The 13,791-nt window shown below is 38.7% G+C and overlaps 1 protein-coding gene across 10 annotated transcripts in view; it reads right to left on the reverse strand.

Annotated features, from left to right (window-relative positions):
• Evi5 (ecotropic viral integration site 5) overlaps positions 1 to 13,791 on the reverse strand; it is a 153,355-nt gene that overhangs the window by 88,555 nt on the left and 51,009 nt on the right. For all 10 annotated transcript variants that reach the window (XM_028867385.2, XM_028867384.2, XM_028867389.2 and 7 more), the window contains 4 exons: positions 12,185 to 12,328; positions 11,271 to 11,360; positions 11,080 to 11,177; positions 8,763 to 8,823 (listed from right to left, as the gene is read on the reverse strand). In XM_028867385.2, coding sequence (XP_028723218.1) covers positions 8,763 to 8,823; positions 11,080 to 11,177; positions 11,271 to 11,360; positions 12,185 to 12,328 — 393 coding nt within the window. The remainder of the gene's footprint in view (positions 1 to 8,762; positions 8,824 to 11,079; positions 11,178 to 11,270; positions 11,361 to 12,184; positions 12,329 to 13,791) is intronic.

Below are 13,791 nucleotides of genomic sequence, written 5' to 3' on the forward strand. Positions count from 1 at the left end.
GAGACAAGAGATCACCCCTTTTTCAGTCTGAGGAGTTGTAGAGGTAAGAACTCTCTGTTGGCTGGCTGCTCTGCTTCTCTGATTTTTCAGCATTTAACCCAATATCTGATTCCAGATTTTTATTATTAAGACCAATTAGGATTCATGCTATAGCCACAAGCTTCATGGTGGATTTAGAAATACACAGTAAGAACAGGTCACAGTATGTTTAAAGAACATGCGTGGGATTGAGAGAGAGAATATATAGAAAATCGTTTAAGAACAAAATAATAAAGTACTTTAAAAAGAAAAAGGATAAAAAATATATATTAAAAATCCACCTAAGGATGGAAAATATACAGAGTCTGGATATGGTATGTTATTGCATTGTCTTTAAATTTTTTGATAACTAATGAACAAATGATAATTGCTGAGAGACATTTGGTTATAAAAACTGGATTAAACCAATCTATACACTTTAGAAATATCTTGACTCCAAAATTTCAGTCTGGGGATGTGTTGCTTTGGGAAAGAGGTTCTGCTTTCGTTTCCACAGAAAGTAAGAGGTTGTGGATTCTTTCTGAGTTAAGAAAAATCAGGTTTGATTGAGGAAGACCCCTGAAAATCCTGACTACAGACATGGGAAAAATCAACCCAAAGTGACCACAAAACACGTGATGTGTATTTTACGTGCTCAGACATAAAAAATTATCTTTGGCTGATTTATGTACAATATATAGTTCATATTTATATTAGTACAGATATATATTTTACCTTTAAAAGTTTATGTATTTTCAGAACAAGGGGGCCAGACACTGATAAAAATGGATGGCTCAGATGATCCAATGTTTCAATACACCTCTATTACAGTTTCCTCTGAGTTCTACATCTAAAACAGTTTCAAGGCTGCTGGCTGAGATGGCCCAACTGTACAACATACCTCAATCAGGACTTGACCATAATTCTAAATTTTCTCAGCACACTCAATCAACAAATAACTATGCCCAAATTCCCAAAATATTGTTTATGAATGTTTGTTTTCATTTAAGGGGTATTGGTTATAAATTGTTAATGGTCATAGTCAATCTTGTTCTAAAGAAGAAAGGGGGATATGATATAGAAATAATAGGGAAAAGAATAGATTATTATGATAAAAAGAGATTACTGAATCTACTTTAATCCAAAAAACTGTTAATTTCAAAATATTTTACATTGATATGGATTTTAGTTTATTGATACAAATTTAAGATCAATTTTGTTATACTGTATGTATATTTCTATCTTGTTTAAGAAGCTCATTTAAAAATATAATATATAATTAAGAAATACAGATTAATAGTCAAACTAAAGAAATAGAAATAGTCATCAAAAGTCTCCCAACTAAAAAAAGCCCAGGACCAGATGGTTTCAGTGCAGAATTCTACCAGACTTTCAAAGAAGAACTAATACCAATCCTCTTCAAAGTGTTCCACACAATAGAAACAGAAGGAACACTACCAAACTCTTTTTATGAGGCTACAATTACCCTGATACCCAAACCACACAAAGATGCAACAAAGAAAGAGAACTACAGACCAATCTCCCTCATGAACATTGATGCAAAAATACTCAACAAAATATTGGCAAACAGAATCCAAGAATACATCAAAACAATCATCCATCACGACCAAGTAGGATTCATTCCAGGGATGCAAGGATGGTTCAACATACGGAAATCAGTCAATGTAATACACCATATAAACAAACTGAAAGAAAAAAACCACATGATTATCTCCTTAGATGCTGAAAAAGCCTTTGACAAAATCCAACACCCATTCATGATAAAGGTCTTAGAAAGATTAGGAATACAAGGAACATTTCTAAACATAATAAAAGCAATTTATAGCAAGCCAACAGCAAACATCAAATTAAATGGAGAGAAACTCAAAGCGATACCACTAAATTCAGGAACAAGACAAGGCTGTCCACTCTCGCCATATTTATTCAATATAGTACTAGAAATTCTAGCTAGAGCAATAAGACAACAAAAGGAGACCAAAGGGATACAAATTGGCAAGGAAGAAGTCAAACTTTCACTATTTGCAGATGATATGATAGTATACATAAGTGACCCCAAAAACTCTACCAGGGAACTCCTACAGCTGATAAACTCCTTCAGTAAAGTGGCAGGATACAAGATCAACTCAAAAAAATCAGTAGTCCTCCTATACACAAATGATAAAAGGGCTGAGAAAGAAGTCAGAGAAACATCACCCTTTACAATAGCCACAAATAATATAAAATACCTTGGGGTAACACTAACTAAACAAGTGAAGGACCTTTTTGATAAGAACTTTAAATCTCTAAAGAAAGAAATTGAAGAAGATATCAGAAAATGGAAGGATCTCCCATGCTCATGGATAGGTAGGATTAACATAGTAAAAATGGCAATCTTACCAAAAGCAATCTACAGATTCAATGCAATCCCTATCAAAAAAATCCCAACACAATTCTTCACAGACTTGGAAAGAAAAATACTCAACTTTATATGGAAAAACAAAAGACCCAGGATAGCTAAAAGAATCCTAAACGATAAAGCAACCCTTGGAGGCATCACCATCCCAGACCTCAAACTCTACTATAGAGCTATAGTAATAAAAACAGCTTGGTACTGGTATAAAAACCGACATACGGACCAATGGAATCGAATAGAAGACCCTGACATTAATCCATGCACATATGAACACCTGGTTTTTGATAAAGGAGCCAAAACTATACAATGGAACAAAGAAAGTATCTTCAACAAATGGTGCTGGCATAACTGGATGAAAATATGTAAAAGATTACAAATAGATCCATATCTGTCACCATGCACAAAACTCAAGTCCAAGTGGATCAAAGACCTAAACATAAATCCAGTTACACTAAACTTAATAGAAAAGAAAATAGGAAGCACTCTTGAACGCATTGGCACCGGAGACCATTTCCTAAATAAAACACCGACAGCACAGACCCTGAGCCCTGAGCAGGGCAAAAGACACAGTCAATAAGACAAAAAGACAGCCAACAGATTGGGAAAAGATCTTCACCAACCCCACATCTGACAGAAGATTGATCTCCACAATATATAAAGAACTCAAGAAACTAGACATCAAAGCACTGAACAGTCCAATTAAAAAATGGGCTAAAGAGCTAAACAGAGAATTCACAAAACAAGAACTACAAATGGCTGAAAGACATTTAAAGAAATGCTCAACATCCTTAATCATCAGAGAAATGCAAATCAAAACGACTCTGAGATACCACCTTACACCTGTTAGAATGGCTACGATCAAAAACACCAATGACAACCAATGTTGGAGAGGATGTGGAGCAAAGGGAACACTCCTCCACTGTTGGTGGGAATGTAAACTTGTACAACCACTGTGGAAATCAGTATGGCGGTTTCTCAGAAAATTAGGAATCCAACTACCTCAAGACCCAGCCATCCCACTCTTGGGCATATACCCAAAGAATGCTGATTCATACCATAAAGATACATGCTCAGCTATGTTCATAGCAGCACTATTTGTAATAGCCAGAACCTGGAAACAACCTAGATGCCCATCAACGGAAGGATGGATGAAAAAAATGTGGTACATATACACAATGGAGTACTACTCAGCAGAGAAAAACAATGAAAGCATGAAATTTGCAGGCAAATGGATGGAACTAGAAAAAATCATCCTGAGTGAGGTAACCCAAACCCAGAAAGACAGTTATGGTATGTACTCACTCATTGGTGGATTCTAGATATAAAATAAAGAACAATCAGACCACAACCCATAGAACCATAGAGGCTATATATATAGCATGGGGGTCCCTAGGACGACTATGGCTTATAATAAATTTCAGTTTTACTCAATTATTGAAAAAAAAATAGCCAAATGAATGGAAACACATGAACTATGAACCAAAGGCTGAGGGGCTCCCAGCTGGATCAGGCCCTCTGAATAGGTGAGACAGTTGATTGGCTTGATCAGTTTGGGAGGCATCTAGGCAGTGGGACCAAGTCCTGTGCTCATTGCATGAGTTGGCTGTTTGAAACCTGGAACTTATGCAGGGACACTTGGCTGAGTCTGGGAGGAAGGGACTGGACCTGCCTGGACTGAGTCTACCAGGTTGATCGCAGTCCTCACGGGAGGATTTGCCCTGGAGGAGGTGGGAATGGAGGGTGGGCTGGGGGTAAGGGGAGGGCGTGGGAGGGGGGAGAATAGGGGAACCCATGGCTGATATGTAGAATTGAATGGTATTGTAAAATAAAAAATATATATCACACACAAAAAATATATAATGTATAATTAAGAAATACAGATTAATAGTCAAACTTATGGCCATATTAGTTAAGTTTTCTAGGTAAACAAAAATATATGTCAATTAGATAATCTCAAAACACTTCAAAGACCTACAGAATATGGCATTTAAAATGTTTTAAGAACTCAGACTTTACTTGACAGTGAGTCACATCTGCTCTTGGTAGCACCAATTATTTCAAAGAGAATGATGGGCATTGAAGAAACCCCTTATGGAGTTTGCTTTAATGTGGCAAGGCTAGCCACTTGGGCAACAAACTGCTATTGCCTGGACTGCTTGACCATATGCTGCATAAACTGGACATGCAGGACCCATAGGAAGGTGACTGCTGAACTTTGCCAAAACAAGGTGGGATGGTCTTTCAGGTTCCTGCTTCATAGAACAAACTGCCAGACATTCTGCAGGACACAGATGAAAGTGACTGATGAACTCTGCCAATAGGTAGAATGGTCCTTCAAACTTCCTGTTTAACTAAAAAGTCTGCCAGATACTTTAGGCCTGTTGGCTGATGACGAATACTCCAACTTTACAAAAGAACTTTGGGTGACTGTCCAGGCAGCCAGATGTTGTAGACAAATTTCTAAACAGTCTTACTAAATAAAAAACAGAGCCAAATATAGGGGTGAAAGCCTTAGAGATCAGGGAAATAGTGATAGCCACAAACTTTAACTTTCCAGCTCTGCAGCTTCCAAAAGTGAGCTACTTCCTGTCTAACCTGCACCTTTATTACCTTGCTGTTCTGCCCTCTCATTGGCTCTTAGCCCAGCTACCTCACTTCCTTGTCACTGCCTGTCTGTACAGACCTCCAGGTCTCTATGGTTGGTACTGGAATTAAAGGCATGTGTCACCACGCTTGGCTTTGTTCCCTAGTGTGGCCTTGAACACACAGAGATGCTATCCTGCCATCCAGGGAGCAGCATGTAATGGCACACAGGTAAAGCCATGGAACATGTGGCAACATATAGATTAACAGAAATGGGCTGAGTTTAAGTGTAAGAGCTGGTCAGTGGAAAGCCTGAGCCAATGGCCAAACAGTTATAATTAATATAAACATCTGTGTGTTTACTTGGGGGGTACTAGTAGGAGAGATTTGTCCCAGCCGAGACACAGGAAATCTTCCAGCCAAAAGATGTCTCTGTCATTTCCAGAGTTTTGGAAGTTGCTTGCACTGCACTTCCTGTTTACTCAGGTAATATTATATCATTCTGAGGTCTCTGATAGAGTTGAAGACTAGATAGTTATAGTTTTCCTTAGTTATAATAAAAGAATATTTTCTTTAATTTTGCTAAATATAAAATAGTTACTTGATAACTTTTTGTTGTATATAATTTTACTATGTTAAAGGTAAAACCTTCCTTTTTGATTAGACAGAAAGGGGGAAATGCTATGGAATGTCTTTCTGTATGCTGTGAATATGTGTTGCTCTCACTGGTTGATAAATAAAGCTGCTTGGCCAGTGGCAAGGCAGAATAAGGTTAGGTGGTACTTTAAAGACAGAGAGGAAGAAGGGCAGAGTTGGGGCAGACTCCAGCAACCGTTGAGGAAGTAAGACATATAGAAAATGAGGTAACAAGCCACAAGCCATGCAGCTAAACAAAAGTAAGAATTATGGGTTAATATAAATGTAAAAGCTAGCTAGAAATAAGCCTGAGCCATCAATCAAACATTTACAATTAATATATGCCTCTGAGCGGTTATTTGAGAACTGGTGGGTGGGAGAGAACCTTCTAGTTACAGCTAATGATCTTTTTTTTCTGTGAATGCCATTTTGATTCTATATTATATGACTTAATTTCAAAGAACTATGAATAAATTAACATGGTGAAATACAAGTTGGTCCTCATCCTCAGAACCTTGATTTGCAGTACCAAATGTCTGAAATATGTGATAACCCACATTCTATGCCCACGCATCTGAACAAAAAACTTCTCCTTTCAGTAGGCTCCAGTGTGGGGTATGACATCACTCATGGCCCTAAAAGCAAAGCAAACTCCAAAGCAGCAGCTTAGTAAAATAAAGGTGGAGGAGGAGATCCAGAGTTCTCTTTATGAAAATGTTCAGACTGTTGTTAGTAAGGACTAGGTGGCAACAATATGAATAAGGCATCTAGAAAAAGGAAGACAGCTGACATGAGGTAGATCACCTAGCAAACAGTAAAATCATACTCAGAAGGCTTCTGAGGAAAACTAAACCAAAAATGAGCACTCATTCAAATGAAGCCCTTTAGAGCCCAGGATGGTGAAGTGGTATTAGAGCCATGCTCAATAACACTTAATGGTAATCATCTGATGCCTTACCAGGTCCAAGTCAAACCCAAACACACTTAAACGGTTTTAAAGGGGGAAAGAAGATATTCCATAAAAATTGTTTCAAGTTAACAGTTAACAGCATTTGTTCCTTTTTCAGAGAACCTGGGTTCAATTCTCAGCACCCACATACTGGCTTTAAATCCAGTTCCAGGGGATCCAACACCCTTTTCTGAGCCCTGAGGACATCAGGTATGCACAAGGTATACAGACGTACACATGCAAGCAAAACATTCACAGACATAAATGAAATAAATAAGTCTGTTTTAAAAAGTTTATTTTGTGGGGTGGTTAGTTGCAGGAAAGGCATTTGCTGTCAGGTCTGATAACCTGAGTTCAATCCCTGGGACCCACAGAAGAGAGGGAAAGAATCGAGTCCCATGAAGCTGTCTCTCTTGCCAATAAATAAATAACATTTCTTTTATGGTTGTTCTTTTTTAGTTTTGTTTTTCGAGACACTGGCTGTTCTAGAACTCACTCTCTAGACCAGGTTGGCCTCAAACTCAGAGATCTGCCTGCCTCTGCCTCCCAAGTGCTGGGATTAAAGTCATGTGCCAACTACTGCCAAGCACACAATAACATTTCTTCAAGTTGCTTAAATTTTGGCTTTCCAAAGATTGCATGTAAGGTGATTAGATACTGGATCAGCCAATCGGAATGCATAATCCAACTTCCAAAACTCCAACTCTGAGAGCACCAACGGCTCTTAGGAATTCTTTGGCTTGAACCAGAGGGATGGGCTCTCTCAACAAAGGCACTTGCCACCATGCCTGATGATCTCAGTTTAATCCCTGGGGCAGACATGGTAGAAGGAAGAGAACCAACTGCAAGTTATCCCCTAGGTACGCCCATGATGTGTGCATGCACACATGCCCACACACACACACACACACACACACACACACACACACACACACACACAGAGTCACACAGAAATAAATAAATACACAAAACCGGGCGGTGGCGGCGCACGCCTTTAATCCCAGCACTCGGGAGGCAGAGGCAGGCGGATCTCTGTGAGTTCGAGGCCAGCCTGGGCTACCAAGTGAGTTCCAGGAAAGGCACAAAGCTACACAGAGAAACCCTGTCTCGAAAAACCAAAATAAATAAATACATACATACATACATACATACATACATACATACACAAGTACAGTAAGAAGGAGGGTTGTCTGGCTTTGCCAGGTCTGGTGGCAAATGCCTACAGTCTCAACACTTGGGGATGAAGGCAGCAGGGTCAGAGGGGGTCAAGGTCAGCCTATCTCAAATAAACAAAAGTTCTAGGCTTTTTCAAAACTGTGAGAAAATGTATCTGAGTTTACTGTGCTGAGCTGGCATTGTACAGATACATATTAATGGTTATATTGGTCTAAAGATGTCAAACTTATTTTTTCTAATGGCACAGGTTAACTCACTGTACTAGATATATATGATCTTATCTACATTATTACAGAAACTAGTACTTTATAAATTAAAAGGGAATTTCTTGGCTTACAAGAGATACAAATAAGAATTTCAGGCCGGACGGTGGTGGCGCACGCCTGTAATCCCAGCACTCGGGAGACAGATGCAGGCGGATCTCTGTGAGTTCGAGGCCAGCCTGGTCTACAGAGCTAGTCCAGGACAGGCTCCAAAGCTACAGAGAAACCCTGTCTCAAAAAACAAACAAACAAACAAAAATAAGAATTTCAGAGTACACAGAATATATTTATTCGTCCTTCAAATTGAAAATCTACTTGTTTTCCTGAGGATAATTCAAAAGTATAATCTCTGCTTAAAGAAGAAAAATTTGCACTGGCCAAGGGCTTCCCGCCATGCGACAACAGGCACAATTAGTTCATGAATAACTTGTCCCACATAGCCGGCCTCAGATTACTCTGCTCTAGACTCCAGAACACAACAAAACTACCTTCTCTGCAAGTTTGACAGTTATGTTAAAGCAGAATGCAATTTCCATGGGTCTGTTTTCTCCTAAAGAGGAACAAGTCAAGGAAAGAAAGATCTGTTTCTTTTCACACCTGACGGACAGCAGTCAAACCATCCTACTTCCAACTACAGGAGGATGCCAGTAAATACAAATTTCATTCTAACATCTACTATCAAATTTCTGATCCACAGCAATCTTAAAAAACCCGAAATGCTTACTTTAATTTCAACCTGCTCTTCCATTTCTTTTGTTTTTATTGTAGTGTATTCTTTTTCGAGTCTAAGAACAAAGGAGAAAGTTAGTTATATTTTCATTCAAAAGTAATTATTTAATGTAAAAGGACATATTAACATAAAACACAATTTCTTTATTTTTCCTCACAGTATAACCTGAAAATAATTTATATGAGAAAAAACAGCAGAATAGTCGAATGGGCAGCGGAGGAAAGATCAGGACAGGGATAAATGCAGGACCACTGCATGTGATGCAGGCAGATGTAGGCAGAAACATTTTGGCATACACACTTAACATCACTAGTAAGCTGTGAAAGTCAAGGGAAGCAGACAACTTTATTTTATACTAACAGACATGAGATACCCGGGAATATGGCATCATAGTTTCTGCACTTTGCTTTATGATTTCTAAGAAGGAAAATAAATGTGGCAAAGTATTAACAATTGTTAAAGCTAGATATAAAATATGGATTTTATCATTCTAATCTATTTTTCTGTCTATTTGAATACTTTCCTGATTGAAAAAAGGATAGTTAATATATGATAAGAAGCTAAGCTAATGACTATAAACTATTCATTTCTTTTTCTCTCTCTTTTTTTTTTTAAAGATTCATTTATTTATCTTGTATGCAGCATGTATGACTACGGGTCAGAAGAGGGCACCAGATCTCATTACAGACGGTTGTGAGCCACCATGTGGTTGCTGGGAATTGAACTCAGGACCTCTGGAAGAGCAGTCAGTGCTCTTAACCTCTGAGCCATCTCTCCAGCCCACTATTCATTTCTTTAGAATTAAACTTCATAAAAAGAATGGAAAGCTCTATTGGTTTTGTTTTGGTACTTTTAAGTCAAAACTCAGTACAAACTGACCTTCTTAGAGGAAATACAATAAAAGAGAGGTTAAAAAGGCCAGGCGTGGTGGCACACACCTGGGATCCCAGCACCCAAGAGGAAGGCTCAGAACAGTGAGCTGGAGATGAGTCTGGGCTACACAGTAAGACCATGTCACAAATAAGGCAGAGAGAGAGAGGACTGGTGACATGGCTTTGTGGGCAAAGGCACTACCAAGCCTGATGACCTGTTCATGAGTGCAAACACACAGAATAAATAAATGTAATAAAAAAACTAAATAGACGTTAAAGATAAAATACAGAAGTAATAATTAATAGAGCTAAGACCTAGAGGAGATGGGAGTATCTTTTACTCAGAATTAATACTATAAAGGAACAAAATATATTTTATTTAGAAAAAGGGAGGAAGTCAGACAAAGGGGGCATATACCTTTAATTCTATTATATGGGAGGTCAGGTAGGACTGCCAGAGTTCAAGGCCAGCCTGAGCTACAAAGTGAGACACTGTCTCGAAAGAACAACAAACATCCTGCTACTGTAAGCATGCTATAGTTCAGAACACTTTATACCACGGAAGCCCCAGTGACGTGAATTTTAACAATGACCTTAGACTAAGAATCATTTAAGTAGTAGAAGCTAGAAAAGAATTATAATAGCTATAATTCTTCATTAATATACTAACCTTTTTTTTTTTTTTTTTTTTTGGTTTTTCGAGACAGGGTTTCTCTGTGTAGCTTTGCGCCTTTCCTGGAACTCACTTGGTAGCCCAGGCTGGCCCTCGAACTCACAGAGATCCGCCTGCCTCTGCCTCCCAAGTGCTGGGATTAAAGGCGTGTGCCACCACTGCCTGGCCCTAACCTTATTTTTAAGAGAGAAAAAAATTAAGCCAGGAACTGAGACTGCCTATCTTGAACATTTTTTAAGGAACCTGTGCCACACAAAGCGTCTCCAGGAAATAATAAAGAGATGAAAGCCTCTCCTCAGTGCTGCCAGCTGTGCTGCTAAGGGACCCTGGGAAGGGCGGAGAGGAACACTAAGGCAGTGGCTGGGCCATGGGAGGCTTGTTGTACCACCTGGTGGTGGAGTGTGTACTGAGCATGCTCAATCCCTCTGTTCAATGCCGAGCACCAAGAGTAATAATAGTAACTACTAAAAATAATAGCACACTTACACACATATTCATGCCATACTCCTAATTCCCATCAGAATGGAAAGGAAGGGGATATTTTCAAAGTAGTGTGCAGTGGTCCTGTGTATTACTATTAAAAGCGGGATGATAGTCTAACATTACCTTTGTTGTACTGAAGCTAATACTACCAAAGAAAGTAAAAATTGTACAACCTAAGGAGGAAAAACGTGGTACTTTTCACAAGAATGCTTCGCATGTCCAGCGACCTGCCTACATGCTTCAATAAGCTCCATAACTACAGGAGATCATACAAAATACTTACTTTTTCATTTTTTTTGAGTTGTATTTGACTTGGTAAGCTGACTGGATTAATTTTTCTGGGCCACCATCAAACTGATGTGGAATGACCTTCTGAAAATGCTAAGACATAACAAATGAAAAGCAGCATTATTACTACAAATAATTAATTAGTGGCAAATCTAGAAACATACAAGAAATCACAAACTGACTTACCTGTAACATCCCTTCCATGTCAAGTTGCATTAATTCTGCCTGATTCATTTGAAGAAGCGCTAATCCTACTCGAAACACTATTTCTAAACCCTGATGAAACAAATAAAATAAAGCCAAATTTGTTTATTCTTCCATCAAAAAAAAATCATTCAAAATAATATCCAGGTAAGCATTTAAGGGTCTAACTAAGAACTGGCAGACATAGACAAACATCTAGACTTGATGGCCCCTTGTCCCTTTACAACCACTCACCCCGACCATGAGGCCCTACGGTTGACACAAACACACGCACAAATAGGTAGGGCTGTATTCCTGAAAACAAAGGAGAGGACAGCTTGGCCATGGAGATCACAGAGCTGAGTAATCGGTGAACTGTTTGCCGACTCCAGTCCAAACTAAACTAGATAAATCTTATACTGATCCTTCCAAGAAGTAACTAACAATACTATGTTCAGACAACAGAAGACAAAGATCACTCACTACCATGTCAACGACAACTCAAGAACAATGGAAAAGCCTTCACAGAAGAGAGGCAACTCAACTATAGGAATCATGTCTTATTATTTGAGAAACAGATGACAGTATTAACTGTGTGGCAGAATTTCCTTCTCATTTACTCTCACTGTGTCAAAGGTGATAAAGAGGATGCACTTGAAGAAGGTCCCTAAGTACCTATATCATCTACAGACAGGCCATTAAACTCCCTGTAAGTCTCAGCTTCCTCATCTACCATCCAACAAATGGGGATATCACCAGAACCCAACCAGGAAGGCCTCAGGAGGTTTAAAGGAGACTGATTTGTGGAAGCAGTGCAGTGAGACACAGAGGCAGCCCTCTCCTTCCTACTGCCCTGCTCTAATTAACCCAATGACTCCTTTATTCTGTTTTCATTCCTAATCTGCTCATTAGCTTACCTCAGACATAAAGATATCAAATATCCTTGTTGCAATTGGTAGTGGGAAAGTTGTAAGAAAGACAGTCAGAAACCAGGATGATGCATACATTGATGTATGGAAACTCTGAGATTGAAAATGTACAAAGAGCTCTGGAAGATACTCCTAGAGAAGAGAAGAGAATTAGTTAAAATAAAACAAAATTGAGGATCAAGCCAGGTTATCTGTAGGTGAGCCTGTGGCAAACACCAAGAGCTACAGCAACAGGAAAACTCAAATACAGAAACTGAAATGTTGGCCGTAACAGTGAAGGGCAAAGAAATGACCTGGAGTGGGAACCTCGGATACATCTTAACATTTGATTCACTAATAAGAAAACTACATCATAGCCAAATTAAACTTAAATCAAATATCCATCCAATCACTGTGTTGAGCAGCAAAGAAATAAAATGTTTTTTTTCATCTTGTTGGTGAGTGTAGTTGTCCAATATTGTCTATATTTTTAATTAACTATAATATTTCTTAAAATTTCTAAATAAATGCCATGCTGAAAACTTTCAAGGACCATATACCATCAGTAATCCATCTTCACCTCCTACGGAGTAGGAAAAATACAAGATCTTCAACAATGTCTTAACTCATAGCACAGAGAGTTTAAGGTTTGTATCAACAAACAAAATTACTATTTCAGAAAAAAAATTATCACATGATGTATTGTGATTTTCTTAAAACACAAAAACATTTTCATCTCTCATTCTTTATATAACACAGGTTTTCATAATTCCAGAAAAAGGCGACTCTGAAAATTGCTTCTTGTGCAGCCAAAATGATGACTCAGTCTAAAATTCTTTCCATCTAATTGGAATATAAATAAAGGAGAATACTCCTACCTTCCTATTAAAGGATAGTACAATAAGATTATTTATTTATTTATAAAATTTAAAATTAAATTAAAAAAATAAAAATTAAATCCAGAAAACTAAAACTTATCAAAAATGTTTTTACCAGGTATGATGCCATACACCTTTAATCCCAGCACTCAGGGGGCAAAAGCAGGCAGATCACTGTGAGTTTACAGCCATTGTGATCTGCAGAGTGAGTTCTAGGCCAAGGCTACCTAGTGAGACCCTGTCTTAAAAAAAAACAAACACTCATCGACTTCCACTTGACTCTGACTCCTGTCTTCCGCTTCTCTTCATCTTTACGTGGTGGCTTCCAGACAATCTGAACCTGAGACTGGTTACATAAAACTATGGAAACATGCAGAAAATCACCAGACTGGGGGTGGGGACAAGAGGCCAAGAAAAAGGAGGGAAAGAAGGAGCAGAGCACGGACAGTCTCAGCAATAAGGGCCCCGGCTCTCCCTACGAGTACTCAGACCACCGTTGCCTGCGTGTACCTATGTACACTGTTGTGCCTGCTGCCCATACAGATCCGAAGAGGGCACCAGATCCCCGAGAACAGGAGTTATAAATGGTTGTAAGCCACGATGTGGGTGCTGGGAACCGACCTAGATTCTCTACAAGAGCAGCAAAGGTGCTTTTAATCACTGAGCTCTCTCTCCAGCACTTGCTTCTGCAACTGCGACACAAAATCTGCTGAGATGACATTCAGAAAAGGGGGTAAA

The sequence above is a fragment of the Peromyscus leucopus genome, chromosome 10 (assembly GCF_004664715.2).
Source record: "Peromyscus leucopus breed LL Stock chromosome 10, UCI_PerLeu_2.1, whole genome shotgun sequence".
Taxonomy (NCBI): Eukaryota; Metazoa; Chordata; class Mammalia; order Rodentia; family Cricetidae; genus Peromyscus; species Peromyscus leucopus.